We start from the raw sequence: 20,914 nt of genomic DNA on the forward strand, positions 1-20,914 counted from the left end.
CGGCTAGACTTAATTTAATTTAATTTTAATTTTATATTGTATTGTTTTTAAATTTTGCCTTGTAAACCGCCCTGAGTCCTTTGGGAGTAGGGCGGTATATAAACCGAATAAATAAATAAATAAATAAATAATAAACAAACAAACAAACAAACAAACATAGGAGAACGAACCCATCAGGACAAGATTCAGCAATCCATCTGCATTTAAAAGACAAAGGCCACTCTTATGAAGAAAGCAAAGTCCACATTTTGGACAGAGACAATTGCTGGTTTGAAAGAGGGGTCAAAGAGGCCATCTAGGTCAAAACTGAAGAGCCCTCCCTCAACAGAGGGGGAGATAGATGACATCATTTATCTCCAGTCTACAACACAGTCCTTTTGACAGTTCCAAGAAGGCTCCACACCCATTTGCACCACTCAGGTGACCTTGAGGACACAGACAAGCCTCCAGTCGGCATCAATGACTCTCTAAAAGAATGCAAATGATAGCTGTCTACAAGGAGTATAAATCTTTCCATTCCCCACCATCCAGCTGAAGAAGCTTCTTGGATGAGAAGCGAAACATCTTCAAAGAGAACAAAGAAAGCCCAGTTGCCTCGTGAAAAGCACCTTGACCTGAATGACTGAGAATCTCCATAGACTATTAGAACTGAAGAAGCTTCTTGGATGAGAAGCGAAGCGCCTTGAAGGAAAAACAATGTAAGTAGAATTGTCTTTTGAAAAAGCACCTCTAGGATTCTGGGATGATCAGAAATAAAACCAGCTAAATCCCGGGGGATCCAAAACTTTCCAAAAGTTTGAACGATATTCATTAATACAAAATAATGCACCTATGAAGATTTGCCAAAGATCCTTGAAAGCTAGGAGACTTTAATGAAGGAGGAACCCAAGGATTGTATGTAGAGGTAATGTTGTATATAGGTAGTCATCGATTTACGGCCACAATTGAGCCCAACGTTTCAGTCATTAAGTTAGACAGTTGTTAAGAGACTTTTGCCCCACTTTTGCAGCATTTCTTGCAACAGTTGTCAAGTGAATCACTGCAGTTGTTAAGCTAGTAACATGGTTGTTAAGTGAATCTAGCTTCCGCATTGACCTGGCTTGTCAGAAGGTCTCAAATGTCAATCACAGGGACACTGCAACTGTCATAAATATTTGCCAGTTGCCAAGCCTCTGAATTTTGATCATGTGACCACAGGGATGCTTCAACTGTCGTAAGGATGAAAACCAGTCATAAGTCACTTTTTTTTGGTGCTGTTGCAACTTTCAACAGTCATTAAATGAATAGCTGTAAGTCGAGGACTATCTGAATATTTCATTTTGACTGTTGTCTTTTAAAAGGGGTGTACTTTAAGAAAACTGCGGAGGCTGCAATTCTTCAGCCAGAAAGTTTTTGATTAACCTCCACTGAATATTGCAGACTTTATTTCTAAGTCAGTAAGAATATGATAGTAATGCCAATCACTTACTCTTCCCCCCCCCACAATTAATCAATTAAATGGTCTGGCTATTTTAATCAATAATAATGCTTTTTATTTAGGCATCACACAGAGCCCAAGTGGTACCAATCAGAATTTTGAAAGCTTCAGGAATACAGGTAGTCCTCAACGTGTGACCACAACTGAACCCAGAATTTCTATTATTAAATGAGACAGATGTTAAATTAATTTTGCCCCTTTTTACGAACTTTCCTGCCACAGTTGTTAAGTGAATCACTGCAGCTGTTAAGTTAGTAACACGGTTGTTAAGTGAATCTGGCTTCCCCATTGACTTTGCTTGTGAGAAGGTCGCAAAAGGGGGTCACATGACCCCCCCGGGACACTGCAACCGTCATAAATATGAGCCAGTTGCCAAGCATCCAAATTCTGATCATGTGACCATGGGGGTTCTGAAATGGCCGTGAGTGGGAAAAGTGGTCATAAGTCACATTTTTCAGTGCTGTTGTAACTTCAAACAGTCAGTAAATGAATGGTTGTAAGTCACGGATTACCTGCACTCCCTCTTCCCACTCAAACATTCCCAATTCTGGGAACAAATAACTCAATCAATCAATAAACCCCACGCTGCTTTTGTACTCCAAGAAGTGTTAGCATGGATATAAATTTGGTAAATGGGCCAAGAAGCAGGTTAAACTCTGCAGGGTAAAAATCCTTTTTATTAGCAAAGGGAACAATTTTAGCATTCCTTCTCCACAAATAGCATTCATATTTGAGCAAAAGAAGAATAAATAAAGATTTAAGATATATTATTCTCCACTCTCTCTAATAGGATCTTGAACAATCGGGCCTGGTCTGATGGGTTTGGGGTTGGGATTTGATTTTAACATAGTTTTAATTGTTGTATTTATTGGGCATAATTATTTAATCTTTTTAACTTTTGTATTTATATTTCAATATTTATTGCCCTGAGTCCTTCGGGAGAAGGGCGGTATAAAAATTTAATAAATAAATAAATAAATAAATAAATAAATAAATAAATAAATAAATAAATAAATAATAGGATAACTAGAAAAGGATGAAAAAGGAAATGTTTTTCCTTTTAAACCAAAAATGATGAACAAAGTTTACCACGAATTTCTTATTCATTGCCAAATTAAATCTTGCTCATTACAGGTATTATGTTTTTGGTGTTTTTTTTTAGAATCTTCCTTTTCCCCCCCTGTTGTTTGGTCCCTTAATGATAGGCTACATTAGGACAGAAGCTAAGAATCACTCAACAGAATCAGTTGAAGGAAGTGCTAATCTATAGGTCTGTAGCGTCCTTCCATATCAAAGTGAGTTGATGTGAACATCAGCAAAGAGACAACCTGGAACCGTCCTGATGAGGGGAATTAAGAATATAGAGTTCAAAATGTAACCCCATCAACTTCCCAGATCCATCTCTTGCACCCTTATCCTGTACCCATAACAGAGATTATTACCGTATTTTTTTTGGGGGGGAGGGGTGCCCCCACCCGTAATGACTTCTGCTTGATTGTTTGTCTGGTAATAATCCCTGCTTATCTACTTACTTACTGCTTATGCCTGCATATCTATTAACACCGGTCAAACAGAAAACAATACATGCATTCAGTTGCCCCCATCCCTATTGGAAATAAATACTCACTTAAGAAGCTTACATCACTTACGTCGTTTAGGCCCGGCCCCTGATTCCTCCACCTGGTAAACAGAGAGCCTGTTGATGCCTCCACAGATGGTCCCTTTCTCCCCTTTGCACTCATTGTTGCATTCTTCCTGCTTTGCAATATTCACTGGCAGCTGGTTTCCGCAATAGCATTCTGCTCCATATTCTAAGCCGGCATATTTATAAGCCCTGGGTGAAAGGAACCAAAAAGAATTTCTTCCTATATCATTATTGCAACCGATACCACAAGCAAATATGGAGTAATATTTGGCAGGCAAGAGAGGGACCTGGGAGACGGAAGTAGGGGGAGTCCAGGAGAAACTGAAAGGAGAGAAGTTGAAGAGGGAAAGAGAGAGACTCCAAGGACTCTTTTCTACAGCCCTAGTAAGGCCACACTTGGGATACTGCATCCATGTTTGGTCGCATTATAAATAAATAAAAAAAATGTTGAGACTTTGGAAAGAGTGCAGAGAAGAGCAACTAAGATGATTAGGGGTCTGGAGGCTGAAAGAAATGAAGAATGGTTGCAGGAACAGGGTCTCCTGCTTGAGCAAGGAATTGGAGGTCTTCTAGCCAAACCCCCTACTCAAACAGGAGACCCCATACCAGGGGTAGGCAACCTTGGCTCTTTTATGACTCATGGACTTCAAGTCCCAGAATTCCTGAGCCAGCTATGCTGGCTCAGGAATTCTGGGACTTGAAGTCCATGAGTCATAAAAGAGCCAAGGTTGCCTACCCCTGCCCTATACCATTTCAGCCAAATGGTTGTCCAATCTCTTCTTAATAACCTCCAGTGATGGAGCACCCATAACTTCCAGAGGCAAGTCGTTCCACCGATTAATTGTTCTAACTGTCAAGAAATTTCTCCTTATTTCTAGGGCGGTTCTCTTCTTGATTAGTTTCCATTCATTGTTTCTTGTCTTGCCTTCTGATGCTTTGGAAAACAGGTTGACCCCCTCTTCTTTGTGGGCAGCCCCTCAATTATTGAAACAGTGCTATCAGGCCACTCACTGTTGGCCCTTCTTTTCACTAGAGTAGACAAATCCAATTCCTGCAACCGTTCTTTATATCTTTTAGCCTCGAGTTCCTTAATCATCTTTGTTGCTTTTTTCCTGCACTCTTTCCAGAGTCTCTACATCTTTTTTATAATTTGGTGACCAAAACTGGATGCAGCAGAGTAAGTATTAAGTGTGGTCTTACTAAGGCAGTACTAATACATCATGTGACCTTGATTCTATCTCTCCGTTAATGCAATCTAGAATTGTGCTGGCTTTTTTGGCTGCTGCCGCATACTGTTGGCTCATATTTAAGGGATTGTCCACCAAGACTCCAAGGAACTTCTCACACTGCTATTGAGCCGTGTTTCACTTAATCTGTACCTGTACATTTGTTTTTTTCTTGCCTAAGCGTAAAACCTTACTCTTCTCTACACTGAATTTCATTTTGTTTCATAGGGCCCAGTGTTCAAGTCTGTCGAGATCCATCTGGATCTGGAACCTGTCTTCTGATATGTTAGCTATTTCTGCTAGTTTAGTGTCATCTGAAAATGCAGTGAGTTCCCTGAAGCAGCAGTTCTTTCTGCCTCCCAAGGTCATTCTCACATGCCATTTCATGCTGAGTCAATATAATTATAAAATAGGGACCAATTCACGTTTGGCTGGCTTATCCATTCTGTTCTGAACATTTGAGAGGCAACAGGATGCAGAAGAAATGTTTGTTTTTTGTGTTCTTCTTATTTCTTATTCTAATTTTTTTACCTCTCAGCACAGGCTTCTTGGCAATGGGAAATCGTCATTTTTCTCAAGTCATGGAACACAGCTCCTTTCAATGTCCTTTTTCCTGAGTCGTCACCAAAGCAGCCAATATAAGTGCCTTGAGCATATGAAAATATTACAGACAGAAAGACGGTTAGAAAGAATCGTGAGAAGAACAGAATACAAAAAATCAGTGTTCTTTCTAAAGAACAGCCTTCCGTTCCTCTCGTATAATACCAGTGGCATCATGTTCTGCCAGGAAGAAGCAATAAAACATGATTAAGAATTAAACTGCATGTAAGTAGACCTTGACTTACAACCATTCATTTAGTAACCGTTTCAAGTTACAAGGGCATTGAAAAAAAGTGATTTATGACTATTTTTCACCCTTAACAACCATTGCAATATCCCCAGGGTCACATGATCTCAAATTCAGATGCTTGACAACTGACTCAGTTGCCGTGCAGTGTCCCAGGGTCATGTGGCAAGAACAGATGTGGCAAGAGAAATCGTAAAATGGGGCAGAATTCACTTAACAACTGTCTTGCTTAGCAACAGAAATTTGGGGATCAGTTATGGTTGTAAATCAAGGACTACCTGTGCCATGCTTTTGTGTTGTTTTCTTCTACCTTGTCTTGTGCAGTATTAGCAGTGAGAATATATTTGTAATTCTCACATGTAACATTATGTATTTATTAACAGAACTCAAGTACATGCTCTAAAACATACTGAAGGTGGAGCTGTAACCAAATAAGGACATATTTACATAATGCAGAAATAATTTGGAATTGGTAGGAATGACAGTTGCCATCTTTGGTGACTTTCCAAGATGACCAGTTGAATTCATGGAAGACCATAGTTCAGAACAGTCTCTGGAGGTGATCTGATGCAAAAATGACAGATGATGATCCCTCTAGTCCCACTTACAAACTTTCCATGTGCTTCTTCTCTGTGATTGTAAGGATATATTCCCACAACACATTAGAATAAGCTAAAATTGATACTTTAGAAAGAGTGTAGAGAAGAGCAACAACGATGATTAGTGGACTGGAGGCTAAAACATATAAGGAATGTTTGCTAGAATTGGGCATGGCTAGTTTAATGAAGAGAAGGATGAGGGGTGACATGATAGCAGTGTTCCAGTATCTCAGGGGCTGCCACAAAGAAGAGGTAGTCAAGCTATTCTCCAAAGCACATGAAGGCATGACAAGAAGAAATTAATCAAAGAGAGAAGCAACCTAGAACTAAGAAGAAATTTCCTGACAGTTAGAACAATTAATCAGTGGAAGAACCTGCCTCCAGAAGTGGTGAATGCTCCAACACTGCAAGTTTTTAAGAAGAGACTGGCCAGTCATTTGTCTGAAATGGTGTAGGGTTTCCTGCCTGAGCTTTGCTTCTTGTCCTGCCTTTAGTTACTTTGGAAAATAGGTTGACCCCCTTTTCTTTATGGCAACCCCTCAATTATTGGAACACAGCTATCATGACACCCCTAGTCCTTTTTTTCACTAGACTAAAGGTAAAGGTTCCCCCACACATGCGTGCTAGTCGTTGCCGACTCTAGGGGCCGGTGCTCATCTCTGTTTCAAAGCCAAAGAGCCAGCGTTTGTCCGAGGACGTCTCCGTGGTCATGTGGCCAGCATGACTAGACGCCAAAGGCGCACGGAACGCTGTTACCTTCCCAACGTAGTGGTCCCTATTTTTCTACTTGCATTTTTACGTGCTTTCGAACTGCTAGGTTGGCAGAAGCTGGGACGAGTAACAGGCGCTCACTCTGTTACACGGTACTCGGGATTTCACCTGCCAAACTGCTGACCTTCTGATCCACAAGCTCAGCGTCCTAACCCACTGAGCCACCGCGTCGCTTCACTAGACTAGACGTACCCAATTCTTGAAACTGTTCTTTGTATGTTTTAGCCTTCAGTCCCCCAATCATCTTTGCTATTCTTCTCTGCACTCTTTCCAGGGTCTCAACATCTTTTATTTTATCACTGCCTTGGTGTTCCTGCCTTCCCCCCCCCTCGCTTCAATTTGTGGGTTAATTATGAATGGTAACAATGGCTGGTGCTCCCTCCTGATGGTTATCTATAGGTCTGGGTGGGTCTTCTATAAAAATATCCATCTGGTTAAGCCATTTTAATTTCTTACAGTACTGCAGGAAGCCTGCATTGAGGGAAATTGATTGCTGACATTGAAAAACAATCTTCTGGTATAGATAGTCCTCAACTTATGACAACACTTGGGATCAGAATTTCCATTGCTAAGCAAGGTGATTGTTAAGTGAGCCATACCTGATCTTATGTCCTTTTTTGCTACGATTGTTAAGTGAATCATTGCCGTTAAGCGAATCTAGGTTGCTTCTCTCCATGATTAGTTTCCATCTGTTGCTTCTTGTCCTGTCTTCAGGGGCATTGGAGAATAGGTTGACCACCACCCCTCTTCCTTGTGGCAGCCCCTTAGATATTGAAACACTGGTGTCATGTCACACACATACCTCAACCCTTGTTCTCAATTGGGACCAGAATTTTTGTTGCTGAGCAAGGTGCTTGTTGAGTGATTCATGTTCAATTTTACGATTTTTTGGCCACTTTTTTAAAACGAATCAGAGTGATGAATCATGTGGTTGTTAAGCAAATCTGGCTCTCCCCCCCCCTTGATTTTGCTTGTTGGAAGCTGGCTGGGAAGGTTGCAAATGCTGATCACATGACCCCAGGATGCTGCAACCATTTAAAATACCTGTCAGGTTGCTGAGCACCTGAATTTTGATCATGTGACATTCGGGCAACGCTACTATGATTGTAAGTGCAAGAACTGGTTGTAAGTCACTTTATCCAAAATGCCATTGCAACTCTGAACTTTGCTAAAGGCATTGTTGTAAGTTAAGGACTAACTGCTGGATATTTCATCTTTGTTCAAAACTATGACCGTTTACAATCAACTTTCTCACTTCCCCCATAAAAGTTGGAGTGTTTATGAAACTTCTCATGTCAGTTTGCAAACCATTATAATCCATTCTCTGATTCTAGTCAGACTTTAAAGCAGATGTGCTTGAAGAAATGAGCCAACCCAGATTTTGTATTAATCAGAGAAATAAGAAGAAAAAAAACAGAATCAGGGCTAGAAAGCAGAAGTGATATAATTTCTTCTGGCATTGTTAAGGCATGTTTGCTGCGTTTCCTTGACTTTGACATCCCACTTGAAAAATCTTCAAGCAATGCAACATTTATTTAAAACCAATCTTCTTTCATTGCCCCCTTCTATAATGCAAAATTAAAAAGAAACCATCAAGTTTGCATCTCCTTGATAAAGCTTATGAATTCGATCTTGCAAACTGTCAGGCAAATGTACTGAAAAGATAACAGGGGGAAAAAAATCATACGTGGAGAAATGAAGACCAGCCATTTATTTGATTTCTTGTGAAAGGACATGATGGTGGGGGGAAAAAATTATCACCTTTTGGTTAGCACGTGCCAGCAACACTGGCTATTGATCAGCTGACATTTTCTGTAAGGTTTCCCAAACTGAATACATGTGTCTTTTTATAGCACTCTATCATATCAACTAGAAAAGTGTAGCACTCATAAATATCTCCTTTTCATTTAAGCATGTGCTGTAAAAGCTTTGGAAATGGATTGGTTGATGGTTTATAAAGTCTGTTTTCCCATGATAGCTAGCTGCCTTCTTGGGTTTCTTAGAAATCTCTTCAACTGCATGTGTTATCCTACACAAAATCTGACAGCAACACAAATGTGCACAGCGGTCTCTAAAAGCAGAGCTAAATTTTATCTGATTGGTTTGAATCACGGAAGATAAAAGACATACAAGGAAATCTGAACCATAGAGCTTTGATGCAAAGGGAAGCCACTGCAGGCAGTAAAAATAAATAATAATAATAACGAAAGCTACTGAGCTTCACCAGAGAATTTTATTAATGTGTGCGTTTGTGGATTAAAAATTATTACTGACAGACCCTCTTTCCACTTTGCCCTCTTTCCATGCACACATCTTAGTGAACAATTTCATTTCCATGAATGAAGAATTCATGCAATTTAGTTAAATTATTTCTGCAACAAGGACATGTTACAGACGTTTCTAGGTCATTGTATTTCAAACTTGGCAACTTCAACTCCCAGAATTCCTCAGCCCGCCTGGATTTCTCCAATCAAAACCCAGTACTCCAGTCCAGTAGCCTTCGACCTTTTAGGCACCAAGGACCAGTTCCATGGAGGGTGGTTTTTCCATGGACCAGGAGTGTGTGGTTTCACCTGCTGCCTGGATCCCGCATGTGTGTGTGCAGATGGGGCTTCATTTGCTTGTGTGACCTGGTTCCTGGCAGGCCACAGCCCGGTGGTTGGGGGCCCCTGCCCTGGTCCACACATCTTAAAATTGCTAAGTTTGAAAAACACTGTTCTAGGTATAAGTAGTCCTTAACTTACAACCATTCATTTAACAATGTTTGAAATTACAGTGGCGTTGGAAAAAGCAACTTAGAAGTGGCTCTTGCGCTTACAAGTGTTGCAGTCTCCCCGTAGTCATGTGATCAAAATTCAAGTGCTTGGCAACTGGCATGTATTTATGACAGTTGTAGCATCCTGTGGTCACGTGATCACCATTTGCGACCTTCTCATGGGCTTCCGACTAACAAGTCAATGGGGAAGCTGGGTTCACTTAACAACCGCATCTCATAGCAATAGAATTTGCAGTTCCACTTGTGGTCGTAAGTCGAGGACTTCCTATATTTCTCATATCCCAGTCTGAGTAATTTAAAGTTGGGAAAAAGATATTTGAGAGAGAGAGAGATCAATATTTTTCTTTTTCATGTTGTCATTTAATTATTTATTTCGCTTCAAAGCAACCTGCAAACCCTGCCCGGTTTAGCTTACTTTATACTTTCCGTTCTTTAAAGGAGAGTGAAGTAGAAAGAATTGTATATATGAATGGCATACATGCTCCTGTTTCAAAAAGTCCCTCGAGTTTCACATTCCTGCACACCTTTTCCATTTCCTTGTTATTGTAGAGCTATATGAGCCTGATTTCTAATGAAATCAAGCCATCATAGAAATCAACCAGTTAGATGAAATCCGGGTGAACCTTTTAGAGACCGAGTGCCCAAACTGCAACCTAAAACCCACTTAGGTATCGTCGGGTGTCGGGTGGGCGTGGCCCATTGGCTGGATGTGGCCAATTGGATGGGCGTGGCCCATTGGGTGGGCGTAGCTGCGGTGGTAACAGCAGACTGGGTGGGACTAAAAAGTTCAATCAATCAATTCCAAATTTGCGAGATCTTTTTTTTCCTGCGAGAAGTTGAAATTGATTGACTGATTGAACCTTTTTTTTCCCGCACATGGCAATGGAGGCCTAAAGCGAAAAGGTTTTATAAAACTCAGCTGGAGGCCTAGGACTGGAGCGATGGCGTGCGTGCCCACAGAGAGGGCTCTGCGTGCCACCTGTGGCACCCATGCCATAGGTTCACCACCACAGGCCTAAATGGTTGACTGGGGAATTCTGGGATTTGAACTCTGCACGTCTTAAAGGTGCCAACGTTGGATACCCTTGGTGTAAAGCAACATAGTCTTGATCCTCTTAACAGATTGGTTATATCTTCCCCAAAGTCAGTTGACAGCACGGGTGTCAAACTCGCCACGTCACGTGACGTGTCGCGACGTATCGCGACCCTTTTTGCATTGCCGGCAATGGGGTGGGCACAGCTTCTGTATGATGAAACCAGCCCACAGGCCGGCAGTTTGACACCCCTGCTTTACAGGGAACAGGATCAAGAAATTCAAAATGGCAATTTTGAATAACTACAGCTACCATCCTGACTTTTTCTGACATACACCATGTCCACGAACACTTCTGTACACAAGCTTTTTAGACTTAAATGGAGGCTGTGCTTTTTTATCCATTTTTTTTCCTCCATTATTTCCAGACTCGCATTCAGTCTCTGAACGAAAGCTTTTCACAGATGGATCCAAAATAAATCAATCTTCAGCTGCTTTTTTTTTTTTTTTTGCTAAAAATAGCCAACAGAGTCTACATCACCCTGCCTTTGAGGGGTGGGGGTGGGGGGGAAGGAAAGAAAAAGAATAAAAAATCAGCAAAGGAGGAGGAAAAGCTAGAACTCTTGAATTAAAATGTTGAGACAAGGTGAATGGTATGTTTCTTCTAAAGAGGTGAACATTGGCACTTTGCAAACATGCAATTAGGAAGTTCACAAGCTGTGAACAGACACCCACAATAAACTGCTAAGAAGGTGGGAGTTTGGAAGGGTATTTTTTTTTATCCTTTGCAGCTGCAGATCATAAGCCATCTGGACTTCCTCAGGTTACTGTTGCATTGCCAGGTAGATACAATATTTGGGTTCACCTCTTCCTTCTGCTTTATGTTACTGTTTTTAAGATGACAGGTAGTTCTTGACTGAGAACCAAAACTGAGCCCAAAATTTCTGTTGCCAAGCAAGACAGTTGTTAAGTGAGTTTTGCCCCATTTTACAACCTTTCTTGCCACAGTTGTTAAGTGAATCACTGCAGTTGTTCGGTTAGTAACACAGTTGTTAAGTGAATCTGGCTTCCCCACTGACCTTTGTCAGAAGGTTACAAGAGGTGGTCGCATGACTCAAGGACACTGCAACCCTCATAAATACTATTCTTTGTGGGCTGCCACAAAGTAGAGGGAGTCAAGCTATTCTCCAAAGCACCTGAAAGCAGGACAAGAAGCAACAGATGGAAACTAATCAAGGAGAGAAGCAACCTAGAACTAAGCAGAAAGTTCCTGACAACTAACCAGGAGAACAACCTGCCTCCAGAAGCTGTGAATGCTCCAACACTTTTAAGAAGAGACTGGACAGCCATTTGTCTGAAATGGTATAGGTCCTCTTGCATGAGCAGGGGGTTGGACTAGATGACCTCCAAGGTCCCTTCCAAATTATTATTATTATTATTATTATTATTATTATTATTATTATTATTGCTACTACTACTACTTGCCAGTCTGATTTTTGATCACATGACCATGGCAGAGTGCTACAATGGTCATAAGTGTGAAAAATGATCAAAAGTCATTTTTCTGAGTAATGTTGTAACTTTAAATGGTCAGTAAATGAATGGTCCTATGTTAAGGACTACTTATAATATTATAAAAGGCTTCTTAAGGTGCCTTAAGGCCTGCTGTGATATTTTGAGCCTCGTCTTCTGGCTACCTTCAATGGTCACACAGATGCTCACATCTTTGTTGATTTTACCCTCTGGCTCATCTAGGAGGCAATAAGTGACCAATTTTGCCTAATCCAGAAAAGCTGGTGTGGGAGGTGACCAGGCTGAGCCTGAGGGAGGGGTCAAATGCATCATCAGCCTTGAGTGAGTCGCTTCATGCCCACAAGAGACTTAAGTCCAGCCCACCTTGAATTCCTTCTACTCTTATGTCCTGCTAATTTCCCTTGGCCATTAGTAGTTCAGATTCTTGTAGAGAGCTGAAGCTTACAATAAATCTTTATAACTATTGGAACTATCTAGATTAGAACTCCAGATTTTCCTGGTGTTGATAGTTGGGGTTGGTTAGTACTGGGATGAGAGACCATCAAGAAATAACTGAGTTGTTGCCTAACTTGGGAAATGGGGGAAAAAAACACTGGAGGAAAGCAATTGCAAGCCATGTTTCTACTGTGGCTAAAGATAGTGCAGAGGTATGCAACCACTGCAGACGGATACTCAAAGGAGGCAAGATGTGAGCATGACAGCATGATCAAGGCCCCGCCTTCTGCATGCATGTAACAACAATGCATGTGGCAAATGGGCAAGGTTTCAAATGCGCTCTTCTTCTTGCCTGTTTGGATCATTAGATTTGATTTGATTTGATTAGATTTCACATACTCAACAATATTTGGGATCAGCCCTTTGCCATGTTTGGGCTTTGGGCATTATCGCTTATTGCCAATTGCCATACAATAGGCATTTCCAGGTATGGGTATTCATTCATTCATTCATTCACTCACTCACTCACTCACTGATTCATTCATTCATTCATTATTAGTCAATTCATATGACTACCCGTCTTTGAGAAGGGACAGATACAGTGCAAAGTGGGTAAGGCTTTGACAATGTATTTTATTTACTATCATTATTTCCCTAAACTGCTAAGACAACTACAAATGGAGAAGACACATGCATTAAGCCTGGTGGATAGGTGGGTGGGTGGGAACGTATATCAGGATGAGACTGGCTCCCCCACTCCCTAGAGCATGGGTAGGCAACCTTGGCTCTTTTATGACTCATGGACTTCAACTCCCAGAATTCCTGAGCCAACCATGTTGAAGTCCCTGAGTCATAAAAGAGCCAAGGTTGCCTACCCCTGTCCTAGGGTGTCATTTCTCACCTGGGCAACTCTTAAGATATAGGAACTACAACTCCCAATATGGTGGCTGGAGAATTCTGGGAGTTTAAGGCTACACATCTTCAAGTTGACACAGTTGAGAGATGCTGCTCTATGGTACAAAGGATAGGAAGGGAGAGGAGGTGCAAATTTGCAAGAATCAGTGCTATTGTTATAGGTTATATCAATCAAATATAGTTCCAATCATCTTGTTGAAACAATTTCCTGGTCTACTTACAGTATTTGTAAGGTTGACCAGTTACTAACCATCATTTAACCTTGCCTACCTCATGGAAGTATTGTGAAGGTAAAATGACAGATGGTGAATTATGAGCCACTCAAAGGAAATGTCAGTATAAATGAAATGCTTTGCTCATCTTGGGTTTCTTGTCATCATCACCGTCACCATAGTAGTTATTAAATATTAATTTAAATTTAATTAGCTCTTTGCTGATTTCTTATTGGTGATTTTTAATATTTTCTCTTTCGTGCTATTGTAAATTGCCTGGTGCACTTTGATAAGTAGAAAGGTGAGGGATAATAATGATATCACCCGCAGAAGGCATTTCAAGGTATCTAGGTCTCCTTTCTGAAATACAGTACTTCTGCAAAATCTAATGCAAACTTCAAAACCAGATTTTACCTTTGCTTTTGGAGGCATGCTTCAGTGTTTTTGTTCCAGAAGCCAGAAGAGGTTCTTGGTCATTTACGAATCGGAGAAACCAGCGCCTCCGTAACTGTCTCAATTCAGAGTTTCTGGAAATCAACCACCGCGGTCCATCTTTCTGGTCTGGGTTGGGCCCATACACTGCATCCATGTTCACGAGAAGCTTAGAAGTCAAGCGAGACATATGCACTGGTCTGCTCTCTGCATTTGTGTCCCCTGGCAAAGTCTCGGCAACTGGTAGGCCCTGATTCCTGGAGAAGCCTCGGGAGCCTTGCTGCAGAACCAAGCGAGATCTTTGAAGGAGGAGAAGGCTACCTGCCATCAGATACGCGGCTGTGAGGAAAAAGAGCAGAAACTGGGTCCTCCGAAGAAACTTTTGTGGTCTGAAAAAGGATTTGGCCATACCCTTCCTGGGAAACGGAGCCGTTCACACCTTTAGAACAGCTTTGAAGCCACACCTTGGCTTCTTGCTAGCTCCTCCCATGGGTTCGTCTGATCATCTTAGAACTTTTCCTGTCTCAAGTAAGCTTCTTTCTGCAATCACCACTAGGCTTGTCGCCATCGTCCTCTGCACTGAGGTTTCAGAAGACCCAGAACATCCAGTCAACCATCCACAAGCATCTTCTTGATTATAGCCCGTCACACTTCAAAGATTCAATTCCTCAGATCTGCAATAAGAAAGCATAATCTGTTCAGTTCCAGTTTATCAATTTGTTCTCCTAATCCATTCCAGTCCTCTTAGCTGAAACCTTAATCTGTAATTTACCACCGTCTGTTTCTATCACAGTCTGTAATAATAATAATCCTTCAAAAATGAGACATAGGGTAGGAGAGAAACAAAACAGAGGCCTTCAGCTTGCTGTAGCTCATTTTCCTTCCACTTTTTCTGAATTTCACCAAAGTTCACACTGAGAGAGTTTGTGACGATAAGACATTTGATCTTTTAGCAGCTATGAACTCAGAAAGCTCAGACTGCCCAGGTTGCTGCTGATACAGTTCTACAGAGGAATTATTGAGTCTGTCATTTGTACTTCTATAACTGTCTGGTTTGGTACAGTAGCCAAACAGGATAGGTACAGACTTCAATGGATAGTTAGGACTGCAGGAAAAACAATTGCAAACAGCCTGCCTTCCATTGAGGGCCTGTATATTGCATGGGTCAGAAAGAGGGCTGGCAAATATCTACAGATCCCTCTCATCCTGAACATAAACTGTTTCAATTCCTCCCCTTGAGACACCGCTATAGGATATTGCATGCCAAAACAACTAGAGTTTTTTTCCCCTTGTGCCATCAGTTTGCTGAATATCTAATAACCACAGTATTGCATTATGTCTAAGGATATTTACCCATGTAATAGGACTATATTACTGTGGGAAGTCAGCCCACCCCAGAGACAGAAATATTTTGGGGAATATTAAAAAGGCAGAACAATATATTTTCCCAAAGGAATAATGGAAAATCTTAAAAGGCAGACCCCCCTCCCCAAGTTTCTCTGCCCCAAGCAGAAACCAGGTCTGTAGAAATGCAGATTTGTTGATTCTTTTAGAAAGATTGGAGCCAGGAAGCTTGGAGCTGATGGGATTAGAAAGACAAAGATCCCTAGAATCAACAACCCCTCACCAAAAAAAAAAAATCCAACACAGGACATAGTCATCAGCCCCAGCCCTAGGATATGACCTTTGGGACGTAATAGAATTAACCCACCACCATTAGAATATCAGAAAGGACATGCTCAGAAGCTCAGGTCAAAGTACATGACCCAGTTTCAAAGCCACAGGAAAAGGAACTCCAAACACAAAATCCCAAGAAGGTATAAAAACCCACCACTCCCTACTACATGTGTACAGCTTTCCCAGAGCCTCATTTCTGTCTGGCTATGCTCTTTAATAAAATACAACCTTCTTTCTAAAGCAGTCTCCATTTTGTTTATTCCCAGCTTGGAGTGATTTTTCTTTCAACATTACTATTACCCTTCTCATCTTTCCTATTACCTTCTCCTATTGGTATTTTATGATTATAAAATTATACTTCGTTGTTTGTATGTACACTGAGAGCTTATGCACCTGAGACAAATTCCTTGTGTGTCTAATCACACTTGGCTACACAGCATATTCTATTCTATTCTATTCTATTCTATTCTATTCTATTCTATTCTATTCTATTCTATTCTATTCTATTCTATTCTATTTTTATTTCAGTACCTAAAATGGAACCATGGAGAAATGGATTCAGACCCTATTTTAAAACAGGCTACACAACCTATTTTCAACCAAGTTTATCTTTGGATTTTGGGTGGGCCAGCCAATGAAAAGTTAAAACTTAATTTAAATTAAAACCTAATTAAAACTTAACAAAATTAATTGAATACAGTAGAAAGGATTGTTCCCCGTGCATTTAACAATTATCCCCTTCTGGAACATTAAAATTACATCACTGCCAGTTGTTTCAGGAGCTCTGAACTGCAAACAAGTCTCAGATGGGGTTATTGGCTGTGTCCTCCTTTTTTAAAGCAAAGCAGCTTAATCTGCATTCCCAGGATTCATACATCAGAATATAGTTATCCATATTTCAGTTTCCTCCACATTTTCCATTTCACTTCTTTCTAGAAATAAATGTGCACAAGCATCTATAATTTAGGCAAATATTGATTAAAAAAGAGTACTTTAGGGTAAATGCAAATTTTAGAGAGGAAATGTATGTTTAGAGAGTATATGCAGATGTTCATACTATCTTTGAAAACTCCATGAAGAAGGGTTTTACGTTTGACCTTAGGTAAAACTGGCACAAACTGGAAATAGATTGATTTATCAGTTCTTAAAAGTATTTATTTATTTATTTATTTTTATTTTAATTCCATTTATATCCCGCCCTTCTCCGAAGACTCAGGGCGGCTTACAAGCTTAGCAGTAGCCTTCATTCGATGTATATGCCTGCTTATTAGGGCTTTCACACACACCCCAAGCGGCATTATTACAAAGTCAGCTTAATTGCCCCCAACAATCTGGGTCCTCATTTTACCTACCTCGGAAGGATGGAAGGCTGAGTCAACCTTGAGCCTGGTGGGATGCGAACCTGCACTAATTGCAGGCAGCTGGTGTTACTTAAGAAGGCATTAGCCCACTGCTCCACCAAGGCTCTTATAGTAGTAGTAAATATGCCAAGCCTAGTTAATGATAATTGAATCCATATAGTTTTCTTGGAAATAACACAGGCTTGCCACAGTGGTGAGATTCAAATATGTGAACAACCGGTTCTCTGTGTGGATGCCACTTCTGGAAGTCCATTCTGGGCCTGGGCAACAAAAACTTAGCTACCGGTTCTGCCGAACTAGTGAGAAGTGGCTGAATCCCACCACTGGCTTGCCATTGCCTTTGTCTGGGGCTAGGCTGCTTTTCCAATTCCCAGACTAACCTCTGCAAAGCTTCCTAAATCAACAAAATAAATTTATTTATTTATTTATTTAGTTAGTTAGTTTTCTATACCGCCCTATTCCCGAAGGACTCAGGGCGGTTTACAGGGCAGCATATAAAAGACAATATAAAACGATAATATAAGCCCAACAATTAAAACAATATTAAAAAGCTAAAACCCCTTCAGTCCAGGCCTGATAGATCGAAAAGCCAGGTTTTCAGGTCCCAGTGAAATGAATGCAGATCGGGGGCGGTCCGGCGTTTCACAGGTAAATCATTCCATAGGGCAGGCGCGCCCACAGAAAATGCCCTCCCTCTGGGGATCACCCGCCGGCACTCCCTAACTGGCGGCACCCTAAGGAGGCCCTCTCTATGGGAGCGCACAGGACGATGGGAAGTTGATGCTGGCAGCAGGTGCTCCCTAAGATAATCCGGACCCATGCCATGTAGGGCTTTATAGGTCATCACCAGCACCTTGAATCTCACCCGGAGGGCAACTGGAAGCCAATGCAGCTCGCAGAGAAGAGGTGTTACACGGGAGTATCGGGAGACTCCCATCACAACTCGCGCGACTATAGTCCCTACCAAAGGCACTTTTTAAAGTATTTTTGCCCTCTGTGGGACTTTTCCTGTGGTCCTGATTCTCAAGAAATAGTTTCTGAATGTTGGTGTCAGCTCCAATCATCAAATAAACTACCCCAAATCAAATAGGCTACCAAAATGTCGTGTGTGCTTAAAATAGAAGGACCTGTCCAGAGATATCCACACAATACAGGTAATCCTTGACTTACAACCACAATTAGGATCAGAATTTCTGTTGCTAATTGAGGTGATTGTGAAGTGAACCATGTCTGATTTTATGACCTTTTTGCCATAGTTAAGTGAATTGCCATGGTTGTTAAGTGAATCACACAGTTAAGTGAATCTGGCTTCCCCATTGACTGTGCTTATTGGCAACCAGCTTGGAAGGTCACAAATGGAGATTCTGGAATCCTTCAACTGTCATAAAAACATGCCGGTTCCCAAGCACCCAAATTTTGATCACATGACCACAGGGATGCTACAATGGTTGTACGTGTAAGGTCCAATCATAAGTCATTGCAAACAGCCAGAAATGCAAACTGTTTCCCAAGATCCTGATATGCAGTCACATGACTGCACAAGAGGCCTGGCCATCAGAACCAGGCCACAGTTACCTCAGGGGAGGTTCATCGTAACATCAAATGGTCACTAAACAACTGGACATAAATTGAGGACTACCTGTAATCTAATCCAATCATTGTTTTATTATCATTACTGATAAAATTATTTATTTTATCAATGATAAAATTATTTTATTTTATCATTGCTGCTGATACAGGGCTACAAAACTGCTGATAAAATTATTTATTTTATCATTGCTGCTGATACAGTTGTACAAAGGAATTATTGAGTCTGTCATTTGCACCTCTAAAACTGTCTGGTTTGGCACAGCAATCAAACAAAACAAACATACTCCAACAGATAGTTAGGACTGTAGAAAAAACAATTGCAACCAGTCTGCCTTCCATTGAGGACCGGTATAATGCACAAGTTAAAAAGAGGACCATGAAAATATCAACAGATCCCACACATCCTGATCATAAAGTGTTTCAACTTCTTCCCTCAAGATGATGCTACAGGGCATTGCACATCAAAACAACTAGACCCAAAGTTTTTTTTCCCCATGCCATCTCTCTGCTAAACAACTAATTCCCGCCACACTGTCTTATGCCCCTGGGATATCAAAAATATCTAGTAGGGTTGTATTACTATTATACTTATCACCTTTTCTACTACCCATTTCTTTAGCTTCTTATGATTATAACTTTGTTGTTTGTATGTCATGATTTATATTGATTGTTTTTATTTAGTATCCTAGTATGATTTATGTAAGGGACGCGGTGGCTCAGTGGGTTAGGACGCTGAGCTTGTCGATCAGAAGGTTGGCAGTTTGGCGGGTCGAATCCCGAGTGCCGCGTAACAGAGAGAGCGCCTGTTACTCGTCCCAGCTTCTGCCAACCTAGCAGTTCGAAAGCACGTAAAAAATGCAAGTAGAAAAATAGGGACCACTACGGTGGGAAGGTAACAGCGTTCTGTGCGCCTTTGGCATCTAGTCATGCCGGCCACATGACCATGGAGACGTCCTCGGACAAGCGCTGGCTCTTCGGCTTTGAAACGGAGATGAGCACCGGCCCCTAGAGTCAGAAATGACTAGCATGCATGTGCGGAGGAAACTTTACCTTTACCTAAAAGTGAGGAATGCTTGTAAGTTGAGAGCTACCTGTATCTCAACAGATTGTGCCAATAGCCTTTCTCTCCCTATTGGTAGGGCTGATCTTAGATGTGTCCAAGACAAAACAGAAGGTGTAGAACAGTGTTTCAAGACCACACCTGGAATACTGCATCCAGTTTTGGTCACCACAGTATAAAAAAGATGTTAGGACTCTGGAAAGAGAAGAGCAACAAGGATCATTAGAGGCCTGGAGGCTAAAACATATGAAGAATGGTTGCAGGAATTAAGTATATCTAGTCTAGTGAAAAGAAGGGCTAGGGGTTACCTGATAGCAGTGTTCTAATATCTCAGGGTCTGCCACAAAGAAGAGGGGGTCAAGCACCAGAAGGCAAGACAAGAAACAATGGATAGAAACTAAACAAGGAGAGAAGCAACCTAGAATTAGAGAGAAAATTCCTAACAGTGAGGGCAATTAATCAGTGGAACAGCTTGTCTTGAGAAGTTGTGGGTGCTCCATCATTGGAGGCTTTTAAGAAGAGACTGGTCAGCCTCTTCTCTGAAATGGTACAGGGTCTCTTGCTCGAACAAGGGGTTGGACTAGAAGATCTCCAAGGTCCCATCCAACTCTGTTATTCTGTTCTGTTTTTCAAACTTGGCGACTGAAAGATTTGTGGCCTTCAACTCCCAAACTAAAGATGATGTTAAGAATGACTACTTAGTAGTAGTGATTTTGAGCAGATAGCTTGTCAGATGCCATTTTACGTCCTTCATTTGAAATGTAGGTCAGATAGCTCTGCAACCAGATAAAGGGTTTAGAACAAATTTATGGAGTTTGCCTCCTTAGTAACCAGTGAAGCACCTCACATTTTTTTCCTTATCATTTACAAGCATATTTCCTCTCTGTGTATCCCACTTGCATCATGCAGGTCTGTTTCTTTTGAAGATCTAAAGGTAAGGTAAAGGCTCCCCCGCACGTGCGTGCTAGTCGTTTCCAACTCCAGGGGCCGGTGCTCATCTCCGTTTCAAAGCCGAAGAGCCAGCGCTTGTCCGAGGACGTCTCCGTGGTCATGTGGCCGGCATGACTAGACGCCAAAGGCGCATGGAACACTGTTACCTTCCCACCGGAGTGGTCCCTATTTTTCTACTTGCATTTTTACGTGATTTCAAACTGCTAGGTTGGCAGAAGCTGGGATGAGTAACAGGCGCTCACTCTGCTACGCGGCACTTGGGATTCGACCTGCCAAACTGCCGATCTTCTGATCGACAAGCTCAGCATATATCAACTGCCTAATGTGCAATCAGCCCAGGTTCGAATCTCAGAAGGGTATGGCTGACTGATGAA

The 20,914-nt window shown here is 41.4% G+C and overlaps 1 protein-coding gene across 5 annotated transcripts in view; it reads right to left on the minus strand.

Moving 5' to 3' along the window:
• The window catches only part of WSCD1 (WSC domain containing 1), a 62,365-nt gene that overhangs the window by 27,717 nt on the left and 13,734 nt on the right, over positions 1–20,914 (minus strand). For 3 of the 5 annotated variants that reach the window (XM_081333810.1, XM_081333811.1, XM_081333813.1), the window contains 3 exons: positions 13,884–14,575; positions 4,880–4,994; positions 3,127–3,311 (listed from right to left, as the gene is read on the minus strand). In XM_081333810.1, coding sequence (XP_081189936.1) covers positions 3,127–3,311; positions 4,880–4,994; positions 13,884–14,310 — 727 coding nt within the window. In that variant the 5' untranslated portion in view covers positions 14,311–14,575. Of the gene's footprint in view, positions 1–3,126; positions 3,312–4,879; positions 4,995–13,883; positions 14,576–16,337; positions 16,412–20,914 lie in introns of those variants that run through there. The other 2 variants (XM_081333814.1, XM_081333812.1) reach the window with 2 other exon arrangements.

This window comes from Vipera berus (assembly GCF_964194415.1).
Source record: "Vipera berus genome assembly, chromosome: 1".
Taxonomy (NCBI): Eukaryota; Metazoa; Chordata; class Lepidosauria; order Squamata; family Viperidae; genus Vipera; species Vipera berus.